This window comes from Coregonus lavaretus, assembly GCF_964263955.1.
Source record: "Coregonus lavaretus genome assembly, contig: HAP1_SCAFFOLD_296, whole genome shotgun sequence".
Taxonomy (NCBI): Eukaryota; Metazoa; Chordata; class Actinopteri; order Salmoniformes; family Salmonidae; genus Coregonus; species Coregonus lavaretus.
Window position 1 is genome coordinate 466,093 of NW_028156611.1, and position 21,541 is coordinate 487,633.

At 43.6% G+C, this 21,541-nt stretch overlaps 1 protein-coding gene across 1 annotated transcript in view; it reads right to left on the minus strand.

Annotated features, from left to right (window-relative positions):
- Window positions 1-21,541, minus strand: part of LOC311126151 (rho guanine nucleotide exchange factor 39-like) — a gene marked incomplete at its 3' end in the record, with an annotated part of 94,911 nt that overhangs the window by 26,859 nt on the left and 46,511 nt on the right. Inside the window, exon 5 of the mRNA XM_084200168.1 lies at window positions 4,735-4,805. Within this exon, the coding sequence (XP_084056294.1) occupies window positions 4,735-4,805 (71 nt within the window). The remainder of the gene's footprint in view (window positions 1-4,734; window positions 4,806-21,541) is intronic.

Consider the following 21,541-nt stretch of genomic DNA (forward strand, 5'->3'; position numbering starts at 1 on the left):
CACTGCTATATCCTCCCAGAACATCCTGTACTGAACCCACTGCTGTCCTCCCAGCTTGTACTGAGCCCACTGCTATTCTCCCAGCCTGTACTGAGCCCACTGCTATCCTCCCAGCCTGTACTGAGCCCACTGCTGTCCTCCCAGCCTGTACTGAGCCCACTGCTGTCCTCCCAGCCTGTACTGAGCCCACTGCTGTCCTCCCAGCCTGTACTGAGCCCACTGCTGTCCTCCCAGTCTGTACTGAGCCCACTGCTATATCCTCCCAGAACATCCTGTACTGAGCCCACTGCTATATCCTCCTCCCAACCTGTACTGAGCCCACTGCTGTCCTCCCAGCCTGTACTGAGCCCACTGCTGTTCTCCCAGAACATCCTGTACTGAGCCCACTGCTGTCCTCCCAGCCTGTACTGAGCCCACTGCTGTCCTCCCAGAACATCCTGTACTGAGCCCACTGCTGTCCTCCCAGCCTGTACTGAGCCCACTGCTTCTGTTAGATGTGTTCAGCTCATCATCACAGTCACATCACTTTTGTTAGACGTGTTCGGTGCTGACAAACTGGGAAACAATCCTGACTAACTAAGAATGGTGAAGAGAGCTGCACATCAAACATCAAACTCACATGATGTGCAAATGTGAGTGTGTATCCCAAATGGCATCCTGGTCCCTATGTGTCGTTCCATCTCAAAAAGCACAAGAAAGAGCCAACCATCTCAAATTGTTCTGAAATAGTTTCAGTTGTTTGAAACAGATATGATTATCATTCCTGTGGCATTATATTGTTGAAATATAATTTGATCTTTGAAAAATTCAGCTAATTGATTGCACCAAAATTTGCCATTTTAATTTATAGGATTCATATACGATTTGGACAAAACATATTTATTAATATATATTATTTTTTTTTACAATGGAGTTAGACATAAGAAATCAAAAGATTGGTCGAATGCCACCCACGGACCCCACACACCCCAAATCCCACCCAAACAGTGAGTATATAGTATCAGTTCTCTATGTCTGACAAGCAGTATGGAGCTGTGGCTTGGAGTATTGTTTCTTCATCCTATGTAACGCCATTCCCAGCTAATGCTATTTCTATTCTGCTGTTCAGAGAAATTAGTCATTGAAGTTTTTAGGTTTATGTCCCATCCTACATCCTGATATTACCTGGTTCTGACAACTAGATGGTGCTGTTCCAAATGATTTTTTTTAAAATACAGTATATACTTTAGGACGATTCTGACATGAAGCGTGAAAATACTAATACAGGTAACATTGACTTGCATTGGATTTGTGCCACAAATGCTTCTTTTTTTATATATAGCACCTGGAACAGCACCATCTAAAAATGGTCAGAACCTGGTAATAGCAGGATGTAACATGGGACATAAACCTAACAACTTCAATGTCTAAAACCATCACCAAATTCACTGGGAATACAGTCGTGGTCAAAAGTGTTGAGAATGACACAAATACTAATTTTCACAAAGTCTGCTGCCTCAGTTTTGATTATGGCAATTTGCATACACTCCAGAATGTCATGAAGAGTTATCAGATTAAATGCAATTAATTGCAAAGTCCCTATTTGCCATGAAAATGAACTTAATTCCAAAAAAACACTTCCACTGCATTTTAGCCCTGCCACAAAAGGACCAGCTGTCAGTGATTCTCTCATTAACACAGGTGAGAGTGTTGACGAGGACAAGGCTGGAGATCACTCTGTCATGCTGATTGAGTTAGAATAACAGATTGGAAGCTTTAAAAGGAGGGTGGTGCTTGAAATCATTGTTCTTCCTCTGTTAACCATGGTTACCTGCAAGGAAACACGTGCCGTCATCATTGCTTTTTACAAAAATGGCTTCACAGGCAAGGATATTCCGGCTAGTAAGATTGCACCTAAATCAACCATTTATCGGATCATCAATAACTTCAAGGAGAGAGGTTCAATTGTTGTGAAGAAGGCATCAGGGCGCCCAAGAAAGTCCAGCAAGCGCCAGGACTGTCTCCTAAAGTTGATTCAGCTGCGGGACCGGGGCACCACCAGTGCAGAGCTTGCTCAGGAATGGCAGCAGGCAGGTCTGAGTGCATTTGCAAGCACAGTGAGGCAAAGACTTTTGGAGGATGGCTTGGTGTCAAGAAGGGCAGCAAAGAAGCCACCTCTCTCCAGGAAAAACATCAGGGACAGACTGATATTCTGCAAAAGGTACCGGGATTGGACTGCTGAGGACAGTTGTTTTTTTGGTTCCATGGCCAGGAAACTCCACAGATCTTAATCCCATTGAGAACTTGTGGTCGATCCTCAAGAGGCAGGTGGACAAACAAAAACCCACATATTCTGACAACTCCAAGCATTGATTATGCAAGAATGGGCTGAAGTTAATTGACAGCATGCCAGGGCGGATTGCAGAGGTCTTGAAAAAGAAGGATCAACACTGCAAATATTGACTCTTTGCATAAACTTAATGTAATTGTCAATAAAAGCATTTGACACTTATGGAATGCTTGTAATTATACTTCAGTATACCATAGTACGATCTGACAAAAATACCTCATAACACTGAAGCAGCGAACTTTGTGAAGACCAATACTTGTGTCATTCTCAAAACTTTTGACCACGACTGTACAACACATAGGACGAAGAAACAATACTCCAAGCTGCAGCTCCATACTACTTGTCAAACATAGAGAACTGATACTATACGCTCGTTGTTGGGCCTGGGATTGGCGTGGGGTGTGGGGGGTACAAGGGTGGATTTCTTTGGATTCCTCATGTCTAATTCATTGTTACGAAAAAAAGTTTGGTCCAAATCGGACGTGATGTTCTATATTTATGCAACAATTTCTAAGATTTTACTGAGTTTAATTTTAATTTTTAATTTTTTAATTTCAATTTAAATAAATAAATTAGGCCCTAATCTATGGATTTCACATGACTGGGAATACAGATATGCATCTGTTGGTAACAGATACTGTACCTTAAAAAAAAAAGGTAGGGGCTTGAATCAGAAAACCAGTCAGTATCTGGTGTGACCACCATTTGCCTCATGCAGCGCGACACATCTCATTCACATAGAGTTGATCTGGCTGTTGATTGTGGCTTGTGGAATGTTGTCCCACTCCTCTTCAATGGCTGTGCGAAGTTGCTGGATATTGCCGGGAACTGGAACACGCTGTCGTACACGTCGATACAGAGCATCCCAAACATGCTCAATATAGGTGACATGTCTGGTGAGGATCTCGTTACGGTATTTCTGTGCATTTAAATTGCAATCGATAAAATGCAATTGTGTTCGTTGTCCGTAGCTTATGCCTGCCCATATCATAACCCCACCGCCACCATGGGGCACTCTGTTCACAAGGTTGACATCAGCAAACCACTCGCCCACACGTGGTCTGCGGTTGTGAGGCCGGTTGGACGTACTGCCAAATTCTCTAAAACAACGCTTATGGTAGAGAAATTAACATTCAATTATCTGGCAACAGCTCTGGTGGACATTCCTGCAGTCAGCATGCCAATTGCACGCTTCCTCAAAACATGAGATATCAGTGGCATTGTGTTGTGTGACAAAACTGCACATTTTAGAGTGGCCTTTTATTGTCCGCAGCACAAGGTGCACCTCTGTAATGGTCATGCCGTTTAATCAGCTTCTTGATATGCCACACCTGTCAGGTAGATGGATTATCTTGGGAAAGCAGAAATGCTCACTAACAGGAATGTAAACAAATTTGTGCAAAACATTTTAGAGAAATAAGCTTTTTGTACATATGGAACATTTCTGGGATCTTTTATTTCCGCTCATGAAACATGGGACCAACACTTTACATGTTGCGTTTATATTTTGGTTCAGTGTACGAATCCTGTAAAATAAAATGGCCAATTTGGGTGCAATCGATTAGCTTAATTTACATTTCAACAAAACAACGTTGCAGCAATGCTTCTCTTATCTGTTTAAAAACTACAGGAATGATTTCAGAACAATCTGAGATGGTGGGTGTCATGGCTGGCTGAAATGACCCTGAACGACCCGACCTCTACGTAGTGTACCACCTTTATAACTAGGGCCCATAGTGCTCTCTGCAAAAGTAGTGCACTACAAAGGGAATAGGGTGCCATATGAGACGCAGCCCCGAGTCTGCAGCGTTGAGACCGATCTCTTGACTATAAGAGAGATCGAACTATATTGGCCTCCCGAGTGGCGCAGTGGTCTAAGGCTCTGCATCGCAGTGCTAGCTGTGCCACTAGAGATCCTGGTTCGAATCCAGGCTCTGTCGTAGCCGGCCGCGACCGGGAGACCCATGGGGCGGCGCACAATTGGCCCAGCGTCGTCCAGGGTAGAGGAGGGAATGGCCGGCAGGGATGTAGCTCAGTTTGTAGAGCATGGCGTTTGCAACGGCAGGGTTGTGGGTTCGATTCCCACGGGGGGGCCAGTATGAAAAAAAAAAAAAAATGATATATGCACTCACTAACTGTAAGTGGCTCTGGATAAGAGCGTCTGCTAAATGACTAACATGTAAAATGTATAAAAGACTATAAACGTCGCTGAGGTTAATCCATAGACACACTGTATTTACCTTGAAGGATAACAGTGGCTGAGTCCCAAACGACAGACACCCCGATTCCCTATATGTTGACAGGGGCCCTGGTCAAAAAGTAGTGCACTACATAGGGATGCCATTTGGGATGCAGACGGTGATTATTGAGCTGAGCAGTGCAGCAGGGTGAGGAGAGACACTTACTTGAAAGCGGTTGGAACTCGGGGTAGTCTGGACTAGTGTTCTCTGTCAGATCCCGTAAGAAATGCTTGTACCTAACAACAAGAGAAGATATACAGATAAACAAGGTCAACAAAAGGTCAAATCTAAATCCAAACAGTAAAACAACCAGAGAGTTTAGAGTAAGCAGATGGGACATTACTATTCAAGCAGCCAGACGGTAGGTTGTGTGTGTGTGTTCAGAGAAGTAAGACATTGTTTGTCAACATGCTCTTTGACAACTTCCTCCAAAACAACCAAGACCCGTCCTGTCAGTGTAAATGGTCAAAAAGACACCTAAGACACCAAAGACACTAGGTCAACTATTCTACTATGGGGTTGTCTGAGTCTTTACCAGCAGCTACAGTAGGCTGAACACACCTCTGTCTGAGTCTTTACCAGCAGCTACAGTAGGTTACACACCTCTGTCTGAGTCTTTACCAGCAGCTACAGTAGGTTACACACCTCTGTCTGAGTCTTTACCAGCAGCTACAGTAGGCTACACACCTCTGTCTGAGTCTTTACCAGCAGCTACAGTAGGTTACACACCTCTGTCTGAGTCTTTACCAGCAGCTACAGTAGGTTACACACCTCTGTCTGAGTCTTTACCAGCAGCTACAGTAGGTTACACACCTCTGTCTGAGTCTTTACCAGCAGCTACAGTAGGCTACACACCTCTGTCTGAGTCTTTACCAGCAGCTACAGTAGGCTACACACCTCTGTCTGAGTCTTTACCAGCAGCTACAGTAGGTTACACACCTCTGTCTGAGTCTTTACCAGCAGCTACAGTAGGCTACACACCTCTGTCTGAGTCTTTACCAGCAGCTACAGTAGGTTACACACCTCTGTCTGAGTCTTTACCAGCAGCTACAGTAGGTTACACACCTCTACCAGCAGCTACAGTAGGCTGAACACACCTCTGTCTGAGTCTTTACCAGCAGCTACAGTAGGTTACACACCTCTGTCTGAGTCTTTACCAGCAGCTACAGTAGGTTACACACCTCTGTCTGAGTCTTTACCAGCAGCTACAGTAGGCTACACACCTCTGTCTGAGTCTTTACCAGCAGCTACAGTAGGTTACACACCTCTGTCTGAGTCTTTACCAGCAGCTACAGTAGGTTACACACCTCTGTCTGAGTCTTTACCAGCAGCTACAGTAGGTTACACACCTCTGTCTGAGTCTTTACCAGCAGCTACAGTAGGCTACACACCTCTGTCTGAGTCTTTACCAGCAGCTACAGTAGGTTACACACCTCTGTCTGAGTCTTTACCAGCAGCTACAGTAGGTTACACACACCTCTGTCTGAGTCTTTACCAGCAGCTACAGTAGGTTACACACCTCTGTCTGAGTCTTTACCAGCAGTAGGTTACACACCTCTGTCTGAGTCTTTACCAGCAGCTACAGTAGGTTACACACCTCTGTCTGAGTCTTTACCAGCAGCTACAGTAGGTTACACACCTCTGTCTGAGTCTTTACCAGCAGCTACAGTAGGTTACACACCTCTGTCTGAGTCTTTACCAGCAGCTACAGTAGGTTACACACCTCTGTCTGAGTCTTTACCAGCAGCTACAGTAGGTTACACACCTCTGTCTGAGTCTTTACCAGCAGCTACAGTAGGCTACACACCTCTGTCTGAGTCTTTACCAGCAGCTACAGTAGGTTACACACCTCTGTCTGAGTCTTTACCAGCAGCTACAGTAGGCTACACACCTCTGTCTGAGTCTTTACCAGCAGCTACAGTAGGTTACACCCCTCTGTCTGAGTCTTTACCAGCAGCTACAGTAGGTTACACACCTCTGTCTGAGTCTTTACCAGCAGCTACAGTAGGTTACACACCTCTGTCTGAGTTGAGGCTGCTGGGGTGAATTACAGTTTAATTCCCTTCATCTGAACAGTGTCAGAAACAACCATGCAGGATTGTCTGTATTAGGCTATGTCATCTCCAAGAGAGGAGAGAAGAGACAGATGGAGAATGAGAGGAGAAGAGGGAAGGAGAGAGAGAAGAGAGAAGAGGGGAGGAGAGCGAGAGGAGAGAAGATGGGAGGAAAGAGGAGAGGGAAGGAGAGAGAGAGGAGAGGGAAGGAGAGAGAGAGGAGAGGGAAGGAGAGAGAGGGGGAGAGAGAGAGGAGAGGGAAGGAGAGAGAGAGGAGAGGGAAGGAGAGAGAGAGGAGAGGGAAGGAGAGAGAGGGGGAGAGAGAGAGGAGAGGGAAGGAGAGAGAGAGGAGAGGGAAGGAGAGAGAGAGAAGAGGGGAGGCGAGAGGAGGGCAGGAGAGAGAAAGGAAAGTCTCAGTACGCTACACACTCACTCCTTCCTCCCTTTCTACGTCCTCAAGAGATGTTCTGCTGTTCCACAGAAACAGAGAAAGGAGGGGTGCCTTAATCTTTACTGAGCGTGGTGAACACAGGATCAGCCAAAGCCTTTCACATTAAGATCTTAAGACTGGGAGATGCTGTGGAATGGTGTTGCTTCATTATATGGAATTTAGAACAGTTGTGTGTTGGTTCCACCTGAGTAAGACAAAACACCTAGACCCATCTGTTCTAGACTGAGTTAAACAGAACAAACACCTAGACCCATCTGTTCTAGACAGAGTTAAACAGAACAAACACCTAGACCCATCTGTTCTAGACTGAGTTAAAGTAACAGAACAAACACCTAGACCCATCTGTTCTAGACTGAGTTAAACAGAACAAACACCTAGAACCATCTGTTCTAGACTGAGTTAAAGTAACAGAACAAACACCTAGACCCATCTGTTCTAGACTGAGTTAAAGTAACAGAACAAACACCTAGACCCATCTGTTCTAGACAGAGTTAAACAGACCAAACACCTAGACCCATCTGTTCTAGACTGAGTTAAACAGAACAAACACCTAGACCCATCTGTTCTAGACTGAGTTAAACAGAACAAACACCTAGACCCATCTGTTCTAGACTGAGTTAAAGTAACAGAACAAACACCTAGACCCATCTGTTCTAGACTGAGTTAAAGTAACAGAACAAACACCTAGACCCATCTGTTCTAGACTGAGTTAAACAGACCAAACACCTAGACCCATCTGTTCTAGACAGAGTTAAACAGACCAAACACCTAGACCCATCTGTTCTAGACTGAGTTAAACAGACCAAACACCTAGACCCATCTGTTCTAGACTGAGTTAAAGTAACAGAACAAACACCTAGACCCATCTGTTCTAGACTGAGTTAAACAGACCAAACACCTAGACCCATCTGTTCTAGACTGAGTTAAACAGAACAAACACCTAGACCCATCTGTTCTAGACAGAGTTAAACAGAACAAACACCTAGACCCATCTGTTCTAGACTGAGTTAAACAGAACAAACACCTAGACCCATCTGTTCTAGACTGAGTTAAACAGAACAAACACCTAGACCCATCTGTTCTAGACAGAGTTAAACAGAACAAACACCTAGACCCATCTGTTCTAGACTGAGTTAAAGTAACAGAACAAACACCTAGACCCATCTGTTCTAGACTGAGTTAAAGTAACAGAACAAACACCTAGACCCATCTGTTCTAGACTGAGTTAAACAGAACAAACACCTAGACCCATCTGTTCTAGACTGAGTTAAACAGAACAAACACCTAGAGCCATCTGTTCTAGACAGAGTTAAACAGAACAAACACCTAGACCCATCTGTTCTAGACTGAGTTAAAGTAACAGAACACCTAGACCCATCTGTTCTAGACTGAGTTAAACAGAACAAACACCTAGACCCATCTGTTCTAGACTGAGTTAAACAGAACAAACACCTAGACCCATCTGTTCTAGACTGAGTTAAACAGAACAAACACCTAGACCCATCTGTTCTAGACTGAGTTAAACAGAACAAACACCTAGACCCATCTGTTCTAGACTGAGTTAAACAGAACAAACACCTAGACCCATCTGTTCTAGACAGAGTTAAACAGAACAAACACCTAGAACCATCTGTTGTAGACAGAGTTAAACAGAACAAACACCTAGACCCATCTGTTCTAGACTGAGTTAAACAGAACAAACACCTAGACCCATCTGTTCTAGACTGAGTTAAAGTAACAGAACAAACACCTAGACCCATCTGTTCTAGACTGAGTTAAAGTAACAGAACACCTAGACCCATCTGTTCTAGACAGAGTTAAACAGAACAAACACCTAGACCCATCTGTTCTAGACAGAGTTAAACAGAACAAACACCTAGACCCATCTGTTCTAGACAGAGTTAAACAGAACAAACACCTAGACCCATCTGTTCTAGACAGAGTTAAACAGAACAAACACCTAGAACCATCTGTTGTAGACAGAGTTAAACAGAACAAACACCTAGACCCATCTGTTCTAGACTGAGTTAAAGTAACAGAACACCTAGACCCATCTGTTCTAGGCTGAGTTAAACAGAACAAACACCTAGAACCATCTGTTGTAGACTGAGTTAAACAGAACAAACACCTAGAACCATCTGTTCTAGACTGAGTTAAACAGAACAAACACCTAGACCCATCTGTTCTAGACTGAATTAAACAGAACAAACACCTAGACCCATCTGTTCTAGACAGAGTTAAACAGAACAAACACCTAGACCCATCTGTTCTAGACTGAGTTAAACAGAACAAACACCTAGACCCATCTGTTCTAGACAGAGTTAAACAGAACAAACACCTAGACCCATCTGTTCTAGACTGAGTTAAAGTAACAGAACAAACACCTAGACCCATCTGTTCTAGACTGAGTTAAAGTAACAGAACACCTAGACCCATCTGTTCTAGACTGAGTTAAACAGAACAAACACCTAGACCCATCTGTTCTAGACAGAGTTAAACAGAACAAACACCTAGACCCATCTGTTCTAGACTGAGTTAAAGTAACAGAACAAACACCTAGACCCATCTGTTCTAGACTGAGTTAAAGTAACAGAACACCTAGACCCATCTGTTCTAGACAGAGTTAAACAGAACAAACACCTAGAACCATCTGTTCTAGACTGAGTTAAACAGAACAAAACACCTAGACCCATCTGTTCTAGACAGAGTTAAACAGAACAAACACCTAGACCCATCTGTTCTAGACAGAGTTAAACAGAACAAACACCTAGACCCATCTGTTCTAGACAGAGTTAAACAGAACAAACACCTAGAACCATCTGTTCTAGACTGAGTTAAACAGAACAAAACACCTAGACCCATCTGTTCTAGACTGAGTTAAACAGAACAAACACCTAGACCCATCTGTTCTAGACTGAGTTAAAGTAACAGAACAAACACCTAGACCCATCTGTTCTAGACTGAGTTAAAGTAACAGAACAAACACCTAGACCCATCTGTTCTAGACTGAGTTAAACAGAACAAACACCTAGACCCATCTGTTCTAGACTGAGTTAAAGTAACAGAACAAACACCTAGACCCATCTGTTCTAGACTGAGTTAAACAGAACAAACACCTAGACCCATCTGTTCTAGACTGAGTTAAACAGAACAAACACCTAGACCCATCTGTTCTAGACTGAGTTAAACAGAACAAACACCTAGACCCATCTGTTCTAGACTGAGTTAAACAGAACAAACACCTAGACCCATCTGTTCTAGACTGAGTTAAACAGAACAAACACCTAGACCCATCTGTTCTAGACTGAGTTAAACAGAACAAACACCTAGACCCATCTGTTCTAGACTGAGTTAAACAGAACAAACACCTAGACCCATCTGTTCTAGACTGAGTTAAAGTAACAGAACAAACACCTAGACCCATCTGTTCTAGACTGAGTTAAAGTAACAGAACACCTAGACCCATCTGTTCTAGGCTGAGTTAAACAGAACAAACACCTAGACCCATCTGTTCTAGACAGAGTTAAAGTAACAGAACACCTAGACCCATCTGTTCTAGACTGAGTTAAACAGAACAAACACCTAGACCCATCTGTTCTAGACAGAGTTAAACAGAACAAACACCTAGACCCATCTGTTCTAGACTGAGTTAAAGTAACAGAACAAACACCTAGACCCATCTGTTCTAGACTGAGTTAAACAGAACAAACACCTAGACCCATCTGTTCTAGACTGAGTTAAACAGAACAAACACCTAGAGCCATCTGTTCTAGACAGAGTTAAACAGAACAAACACCTAGACCCATCTGTTCTAGACTGAGTTAAAGTAACAGAACACCTAGACCCATCTGTTCTAGACTGAGTTAAACAGAACAAACACCTAGACCCATCTGTTCTAGACTGAGTTAAACAGAACAAACACCTAGACCCATCTGTTCTAGACTGAGTTAAACAGAACAAACACCTAGACCCATCTGTTCTAGACAGAGTTAAAGTAACAGAACACCTAGACCCATCTGTTCTAGACTGAGTTAAACAGAACAAACACCTAGACCCATCTGTTCTAGACTGAGTTAAACAGAACAAACACCTAGACCCATCTGTTCTAGACTGAGTTAAACAGAACAAACACCTAGACCCATCTGTTCTAGACTGAGTTAAACAGAACAAACACCTAGACCCATCTGTTCTAGACTGAGTTAAACAGAACAAACACCTAGAACCATCTGTTCTAGACTGAATTAAAGTAACAGAACAAACACCTAGACCCATCTGTTCTAGACTGAGTTAAAGTAACAGACCAAACACCTAGACCCATCTGTTCTAGACTGAGTTAAACAGAACAAACACCTAGACCCATCTGTTCTAGACAGATTTAAACAGAACAAACACCTAGACCCATCTGTTCTAGACTGAGTTAAACAGAACAAACACCTAGACCCATCTGTTCTAGACTGAGTTAAACAGAACAAACACCTAGACCCATCTGTTCTAGACTGAGTTAAAGTAACAGACCAAACACCTAGACCCATCTGTTCTAGACTGAGTTAAACAGAACAAACACCTAGACCCATCTGTTCTAGACTGAGTTAAACAGACCAAACACCTAGACCCATCTGTTCTAGACTGAGTTAAACAGAACAAACACCTAGACCCATCTGTTCTAGACTGAGTTAAACAGAACAAACACCTAGACCCATCTGTTCTAGACAGAGTTAAACAGAACAAACACCTAGACCCATCTGTTCTAGACTGAGTTAAAGTAACAGACCAAACACCTAGACCCATCTGTTCTAGACAGAGTTAAACAGAACAAACACCTAGACCCATCTGTTCTAGACTGAGTTAAACAGAACAAACACCTAGACCCATCTGTTCTAGACTGAGTTAAACAGAACAAACACCTAGACCCATCTGTTCTAGACTGAGTTAAACAGAACAAACACCTAGACCCATCTGTTCTAGACTGAGTTAAACAGAACAAACACCTAGACCCATCTGTTCTAGACTGAGTTAAACAGAACAAAACCCCTAGACCCATCTGTTCTAGACTGAGTTAAAGTAACAGACCAAACACCTAGACCCATCTGTTCTAGACTGAGTTAAAGTAACAGACCAAACACCTAGACCCATCTGTTCTAGACTGAGTTAAACAGACCAAACACCTAGACCCATCTGTTCTAGACTGAGTTAAAGTAACAGAACACCTAGACCCATCTGTTCTAGACTGAGTTAAACAGAACAAAACACCTAGACCCATCTGTTCTAGACTGAGTTAAACAGAACAAACACCTAGACCCATCTGTTCTAGACTGAGTTAAAGTAACAGACCAAACACCTAGACCCATCTGTTCTAGACTGAGTTAAAGTAACAGAACACCTAGACCCATCTGTTCTAGACTGAGTTAAACAGAACAAACACCTAGACCCATCTGTTCTAGACTAAGTTAAAGTAACAGAACAAACACCTAGACCCATCTGTTCTAGACTGAGTTAAAGTAACAGAACAAACACCTAGACCCATCTGTTCTAGACTGAGTTAAACAGAACAAACACCTAGACCCATCTGTTCTAGACTGAGTTAAACAGAACAAACACCTAGACCCATCTGTTCTAGACTGAGTTAAACAGAACAAACACCTAGACCCATCTGTTCTAGACTGAGTTAAACAGAACAAACACCTAGACCCATCTGTTCTAGACTGAGTTAAACAGAACAAACACCTAGACCCATCTGTTCTAGACTGAGTTAAACAGAACAAACACCTAGACCCATCTGTTCTAGACAGAGTTAAAGTAACAGAACACCTAGACCCATCTGTTCTAGACTGAGTTAAACAGAACAAACACCTAGACCCATCTGTTCTAGACTGAGTTAAACAGACCAAACACCTAGACCCATCTGTTCTAGACTGAGTTAAACAGACCAAACACCTAGACCCATCTGTTCTAGACTGAGTTAAACAGAACAAACACCTAGACCCATCTGTTCTAGACTGAGTTAAACAGAACAAACACCTAGACCCATCTGTTCTAGACTGAGTTAAACAGAACAAACACCTAGAACCATCTGTTCTAGACTGAATTAAAGTAACAGAACAAACACCTAGACCCATCTGTTCTAGACTGAGTTAAAGTAACAGACCAAACACCTAGACCCATCTGTTCTAGACTGAGTTAAACAGAACAAACACCTAGACCCATCTGTTCTAGACTGAGTTAAACAGAACAAACACCTAGACCCATCTGTTCTAGACTGAGTTAAACAGAACAAACACCTAGAGCCATCTGTTCTAGACTGAGTTAAACAGAACAAACACCTAGACCCATCTGTTCTAGACTGAGTTAAACAGAACAAACACCTAGACCCATCTGTTCTAGACTGAGTTAAACAGAACAAACACCTAGACCCATCTGTTCTAGACTGAGTTAAACAGAACAAACACCTAGACCCATCTGTTCTAGACTGAGTTAAAGTAACAGAACAAACACCTAGACCCATCTGTTCTAGACTGAGTTAAAGTAACAGAACAAACACCTAGACCCATCTGTTCTAGACTGAGTTAAAGTAACAGAACACCTAGACCCATCTGTTCTAGACTGAGTTAAACAGAACAAAACACCTAGACCCATCTGTTCTAGACAGAGTTAAACAGAACAAACACCTAGACCCATCTGTTCTAGACTGAGTTAAACAGAACAAACACCTAGACCCATCTGTTCTAGACTGAGTTAAACAGAACAAACACCTAGACCCATCTGTTCTAGACTGAGTTAAACAGAACAAAACACCTAGACCCATCTGTTCTAGACTGAGTTAAACAGAACAAACACCTAGACCCATCTGTTCTAGACTGAGTTAAACAGAACAAACACCTAGACCCATCTGTTCTAGACTGAGTTAAACAGAACAAACACCTAGACCCATCTGTTCTAGACTGAGTTAAACAGAACAAACACCTAGACCCATCTGTTCTAGACTGAGTTAAAGTAACAGACCAAACACCTAGACCCATCTGTTCTAGACTGAGTTAAACAGAACAAACACCTAGAACCATCTGTTCTAGACTGAGTTAAACAGACCAAACACCTAGAACCATCTGTTCTAGACTGAGTTAAACAGAACAAACACCTAGACCCATCTGTTCTAGACTGAGTTAAACAGAACAAACACCTAGACCCATCTGTTCTAGACTGAGTTAAACAGAACAAACACCTAGACCCATCTGTTCTAGACTGAGTTAAACAGAACAAACACCTAGACCTATCTGTTCTAGACTGAGTTAAAGTAACAGAACAAACACCTAGAACCATCTGTTCTAGACTGAGTTAAACAGACCAAACACCTAGACCCATCTGTTCTAGACTGAGTTAAAGTAACAGAACAAACACCTAGAACCATCTGTTCTAGACTGAGTTAAACAGAACAAACACCTAGAACCATCTGTTCTAGACTGAGTTAAACAGACCAAACACCTAGACCCATCTGTTCTAGACTGAGTTAAACAGAACACCTAGACCCATCTGTTCTAGACTGAGTTAAACAGAACAAACACCTAGACCCATCTGTTCTAGACTGAGTTAAACAGAACACCTAGACCCATCTGTTCTAGACTGAGTTAAACAGAACAAACACCTAGAACCATCTGTTCTAGACTGAGTTAAACAGAACAAACACCTAGACCCATCTGTTCTAGACAGAGTTAAACAGAACAAACACCTAGAACCATCTGTTCTAGACTGAGTTAACGTAACAGAACAAACCAACAGGGTTACTTTAAGGGGCCAGTAAACAGAATAACACCACCAAGTAGTCACAGCTGAAAGCACTGCGCTTCATGTTGATCCTAATCATGTCAAAACCGGTCAGACACTAAAAACAACAGCGTTGCCGGGCTTGTCGCCTTCTGAGAAAAACAAGTCGTCAAAGAAAGAAGACGCCGATTTAAAAAGTACAGAATAAAGTGCATTTTAATCAATTGGTGGTACATTAGAGTAACATATCCCCTTCTCAATCTCCATCTAAAAAAAGGTCTGGAGACCTAACGGGCAGCTTTCGAACGGCAGAAATCTTTACCCTGTCGTTTGGAGAGGGGGGACAATGTGACCTTGGATGTGCATTGACAATTGACATTGATTTCCAGTGTCTGTCCCTCCCTTCTCTCCTCCCTGTCTCCACCTTCTCTCCTCCCTGTCTCCACCTTCTCTCCTCCCCGTCTCCACCTTCTCTCCTCCCTGTCTCCCCGAGTTCCCATCTCTGTGTCGTCTGGTCTTCTTTTTAAAGAGACACACAGGTGCCAGAGAGGCCATTAGCAATGCTAGCAGACCGACTGATACACACCCCACTCCTGTAGTCAGCCATTAGCCATGCTAGCAGACCGACTGATACACACCCCACTCCTGAAGTCAGCCATTAGCCATGCTAGCAGACCGACTGATACACACCCCACTCCTGAAGTCAGCCATTAGCCATGCTAGCAGACCGACTGATACACACCCCACTCCTGAGGTCAGCCATTAGCCATGCTAGCAGACTGACTGCCACACCCCACTCCTGAAGTCAGCCATTAGCCATGCTAGCAGACCGACTGATACACCCCACTCCTGAAGTCAGCCATTAGCCATGCTAGCAGACCGACTGCCACACCCCACTCCTGAAGTCAGCCATTAGCCATGCTAGCAGACCGACTGATACACACCCCACTCCTGTAGTCAGCCATTAGCCATGCTAGCAGACCGACTGATACACACCCCACTCCTGAAGTCAGCCATTAGCAATGCTAGCAGACCGACTGATACACACCCCACTCCTGAAGTCAGCCATTAGCCATGCTAGCAGACCGACTGATACACACCCCACTCCTGAAGTCAGCCATTAGCCATGCTAGCAGACTGACTGATACACCCCACTCCTGAAGTCAGCCATTAGCCATGCTAGCAGACCGACTGCCACACCCCACTCCTGAAGTCAGCCATTAGCCATGCTAGCAGACCGACTGCCACACCCCACTCCTGAAGTCAGCCATTAGCAATGCTAGCAGACTGACTGCCACACCCCGCTCCTGAAGTCAGCCATTAGCAATGCTAGCAGACCGACTGCCACACCCCACTCCTGAAGTCAGCCACTAGCAATGCTAGCAGACTGACTGATACACCCCACTCCTGTAGTCAGCCATTAGCCATGCTAGTGCCAACGGACTGACAGTCGGCGGCAACAGTGGGAACTGGTATTTAGTAGCAGTGGTAGGAAGGAGAATGACAACAGATAAACTCTGTCTACATGACAGAGCATCCATTGTATTCCTCGACTCTCGAGTGATTCAATTATTTTCCTCTGGAATGGGTTGTTTGTCGGGTTTTTTAAAAATGCAACTCAAAGTTGAAATCTGAAGGTTAGCAGCGCTTCACTTTTCTTACGCACTGCAGGGCTGCTAGCCTGTGGGCTGCTAGCCTGTGGGCTGCTGCTGTGGATGTGGGCTGCTGCTGTGGATGTGGGCTGCTAGCCTGTGGGCTGCTGCTGTGGATGTGGGCTGCTAGCCTGTGGGCTGCTGCTGTGGATGTGGGCTGCTAGCCTGTGGGCTGCTGCTGTGGATGTGGGCTGCTAGCCTGTGGGCTGCTAGCCTGTGGGCTGCTGCTGTGGATGTGGGCTGCTAGCCTGTGGGCTGCTAGCCTGTGGGCTGCTGCTGTGGATGTGGGCTGCTGCTGTGGATGTGGGCTGCTAGCCTGTGGGCTGCTAGCCTGTGGGCTGCTGCTGTGGATGTGGGCTGCTAGCCTGTGGGCTGCTAGCCTGTGGGCTGCTAGCCTGTGGGCTGCTGCTGTGGATGTGGGCTTGAAAACACAACTGCTGTCACAAAATGGATTAATAAACACACAAAATACAGTCAAAAAGGAAATACAGTCAAAAAGGAAAAACAGACAGAAACTCCATTATAAACTCCTGTATTGTACAAATATAACTATTAGGAGCTAATACAGAGACAAACTAAAGTACACTACTAATAAGTTACCATTCCAGCAGTCAGCCTTGTGAATGTGAGCAACAGGGGAGAAAGAGAAACATTGTTCAACTCATTAGGAAATGAAAGAAGAAAAAAAAAAAGAAACAAGAGTCCAATTAAACACTCCTTCAATTAGGAGACACTTAAAAAAAGAGAAATAATAATTCCACTCCTTTATTCTCTCTTCTTGTCTCATCTGGTAATAACAAATCCATTACAGTCTTTATCAGCAGCGGGAGCCATGCCCTCATCCTTATTAGTGAGGGAGGGGAGGGGAGGGGAGGGGAGGGGAGGGAATTAAAGAGACGACGCTACAAAAAAGAAAGAGGGAGAGCTTCTCTTCTCTAATGAGCGTTATTACCCAGCATTCCCAAATAATGTAAAACGGAACGCGCCCGTTTAGCCGCCCTGTCGCGCTCATTAGCAGCTGAGCAAAGACAAGACAATGAATGAGACAACAATAACATCATCTGAACCTGATTTATAACAGCTCGCATGTTCTAATGAAAAGGGGGAGAAGAATGCTACCGTATTAGAAAGCATGTGGTTGGATCACTGCGCTGGCCTAGATAGTGAGAATGTGTCGGTCGTGGCTACGGCGCTAATGCTAATTCCTTTGTGATATGCAGATGATATGCAGATCTCTCTCTCTCTCTTTCCTATTCTCAGCAGACAGGTTGGGTCATTCAGGAACTTCCACTCACGTCAGTAATGAAGAGAGAGAGAGAGAGAGAGAGAGAGAGAGAGAGAGAGAGAGAGAGAGAGAGAGAGAGAGAGAGAGAGAGAGAGAGAGAGAGAGAGAGAGAGAGAGAGAGAGAGAGAGAGAGAGAGAGAGAGAGAGAGAGAGAGAGAGAGAGAGAGAGAGAGAGAGAGAGAGAGAGAGAGAGAGAGAGAGAGAGAGAGAGAGAGAGAGAGAGAGAGAGAGAGAGAGAGAGCGGGAGAGAGAGTTAGAGCGGGAGAGAGAGAATAAATAGTCTAATTATTTTACCTTTAAATTCGTTACATTAAATTTTCTGATTTGTAATTAAGAGACAACAGGCGCTGTCAGGCTATAACACGGGTTAGTGAACACGCCACAGACCGCCGCTGCATAATTCCTACCACTAACAGATTCAAAAGGAAAGAAAGAAGCAAGGAAATGGACGCAGAACGTCTCAATATAGTCCTGGGAGGCATTGGGTGGGTGGGTGGGTGTGGGTGTGGGTGTGTGTGTGTGTGTGCGCGAGTGCGGAGATACACTCTTGTCTCCAAACATTCAGCAATTAAAAATGGAATATGAAGTGATTGTAAAGAGAGTATCTTATCTCCCTCTCTGAATGGGTTAGTGTGTAACAGGGATTAGAACAAAAGGAAATATGGCTTGGTGTAAAAATGTGAATATGAGAGAGTTTGTTTAGTTTAAATACGGAATGTACTTAGTGTCTTCGTCACAGCAACACCACCATATGATTGAGAAGGAGCTGAAGAACAGGAGGTACTTCAATACGTTCAATTAACATTATTTCTAAAGCCCTACAGAAAGTATTAATCCACTTCAATATGTTCAATTAAAATTATTTCAAAAGCCCAACAGAAAGCATTAATCCACCTCAATACGTTCAATGAAGATTCTTTCAAAAGCCCAACAGAAAGCATTAATCCACTTCAATATGTTCAATGAAGATTCTTTCAAAAGCCCAACAGAAAGCATTAATCCACTTCAATACGTTCAATTAAGATTATTTCAAAAGCCCAACAGAAAGCATTTATCCACTTCAATACGTTCAATGAAGATTCTTTCAAAAGCCCAACAGAAAGCATTAATCCACTTCAATACGTTCAATGAAGATTCTTTCAAAAGCCCAACAGAAAGTATTAATCCACTTCAATACGTTCAATGAAGATTCTTTCAAAAGCCCAACAGAAAGCATTAATCCACTTCAATACGTTCAATGAAGATTCTTTCAAAAGCCCAACAGAAAGCATTCATCCACTTCAATATGTTCAATGAAGATTCTTTCAAAAGCCCAACAGAAAGCATTAATCCACTTCAATATGTTCAATGAAGATTCTTTCAAAAGCCCAACAGAAAGCATTAATCCACTTCAATATGTTCAATGAAGATTCTTTCAAAAGCCCAACAGAAAGCATTAATCCACTTCAATATGTTCAATGAAGATTCTTTCAAAATCCCAACAGAAAGTATTAATCCACTTCAATATGTTCAATGAAGATTCTTTCAAAAGCCCAACAGAAAGCATTAATCCACTTCAATACGTTCAATGAAGATTATTTCAAAAGCCCAACAGAAAGCATTAATCCACTTCAATACGTTCAATTAAGATTCTTTCAAAAGCCCAACAGAAAGCATTAATCCACTTCAATATGGTCAATGAAGATTCTTTCAAAAGCCCAACAGAAAGTATTAATCCACTTCAATATGTTCAATGAAGATTCTTTCAAAAGCCCAACAGAAAGCATTAATCCACTTCAATACGTTCAATGAAGATTATTTCAAAAGCCCAACAGAAAGCATTAATCCACTTCAATACGTTCAATGAAGATTCTTTCAAAAGCCCAACAGAAAGTATTAATCCACTTCAATACGTTCAATGAAGATTCTTTCAAAAGCCCAACAGAAAGTATTAATCCACTTCAATACGTTCAATGAAGATTATTTCAAAAGCCCAACAGAAAACATTAATCCACTTCAATACGTTCAATGAAGATTCTTTCAAAAGCCCAACAGAAAGCATTAATCCACTTCAATACGTTCAATGAAGATTCTTTCAAAAGCCCAACAGAAAGTATTAATCCACTTCAATACGTTCAATGAAGATTCTTTCAAAAGCCCAACAGAAAGTATTAATCCACTTCAATACGTTCAATGAAGATTCTTTCAAAAGCCCAACAGAAAGTATTCATCCACTTCCAAGTTTCAAGTTTTATTAGCCGTATGTACGAGATACACATGGTATACACCGTCCAACGAAATGCTTACTTGCAGGTTCCTATTCGACAATGCAACAAGAATTAATAAAAGATAAGATTACAAACATAAAGTAAAATGACTCAGTAGGATGAAATAAACATTTTAGCATAAGTATAATACAGGAAGGAACAATTTAAAGTCCATTATAAATTAAACTGGTTGTTTGGATCCTGGATGCTGATTGGACGAGTAGCGTTCCAAGCCATGCTGTATTGCACACGTGTATTGAGGAAGGGGGGAATGGGGGGGGGGGCAAGTGTTTAAATTGAGCAGCATTTAGCAATCATAATAAGAGTCTGGTAGCAGCAGTTGTGATGTGTGTGTAGCATGAATGTGTGTGTGTGTGTGTGTGTGTGTGTGTGCTGTGGTGCGGAGAATCAGAGCAGGTTGGACATTTCAGTTCAAGTGTTCAGCAGTCTGATTGCTTGTAGATAGAAACCGTCTCAGCCTGTTGGCATCAGACCTCATGCTCCGATACCGTCTGACCAACAGTAAGAGAGTGAACAGCTCGTGGCTGGGGTGTGTGGGGTCCTTAATGATGCTGCTGGCCTTCCTCAGGCAGCGTTTCGAGTAGGTGTCCTGGATGGGTGGGAGCACGGTCCCAGTGATGTCCTGGATGGGTGGGAGCACGGTCCCAGTGATGTCCTGGATGGGTGGGAGCACGGTCCCAGTGATGTCCTGGATGGGTGGGAGCACGGTCCCAGTGATGTACTGGGCCATCTTCACCACCCCCCTGGAGGGCCTTGCGGTCGTAGACGGAGCAATTCCCGTACCAGGCCGTGATGCAACCGGTCAGGACGTTCTCGATGGTGCAGCGGTAGCATTTGGAGAGGACCCCGGGGGTGGCACACAGAAATGATTCAGCCGCCTTAGGAAGTAGAAACACTGTTGTGCTCTCTTGATAAGAGAGGTGGTGTTATTGGTCAACGACAAGTCCTCGGTGACGTGGACGTCGAGGAACTTAAAACTGCTGACTCTCTCTACTGCCGTCCCATTGATGTGGGTCAGGGCATGTTCCTTTCTCTGCTTCCTGAAGTCAACAATCAACTCCATTGTTTTGCTAATGTTGAGGGAGATGTTGTTGTCCTGACACCACAGTGCCAGTTCACTTCTCTCCTCCCTATAGCTGGGCTTGTCGTTGTTGGTTAATCAGGCTTACAACCGTGGTGTCGTCAGCAAACTTGATGGAGTTGGTGTCGGGCAAAGCCACGCAGTCGTGGGTGAACAGGGAGTACAGCAGAGGGCTGAGGACACAACCCTAGGGGGGGCCCCTGTGTTAAGAGTCAAGTGTGGAGGATGTGTTGTTGCCGATCTTCACAGCCTGCGGTCTGCCCGTCAGGAAATCCAGGATCCAGTTGCAGAGGGTGGTGTCCAGCACCCAGGTCTGAGCTTGGTGTCGAGCTTGGTGGGAACAATAGTGCTGAAGGCAGAGCTGTAGTCAATGAACAGCATTATCACATAGGTGTTCCTCTTTAAATGGCATCTACAGTGGATCTGA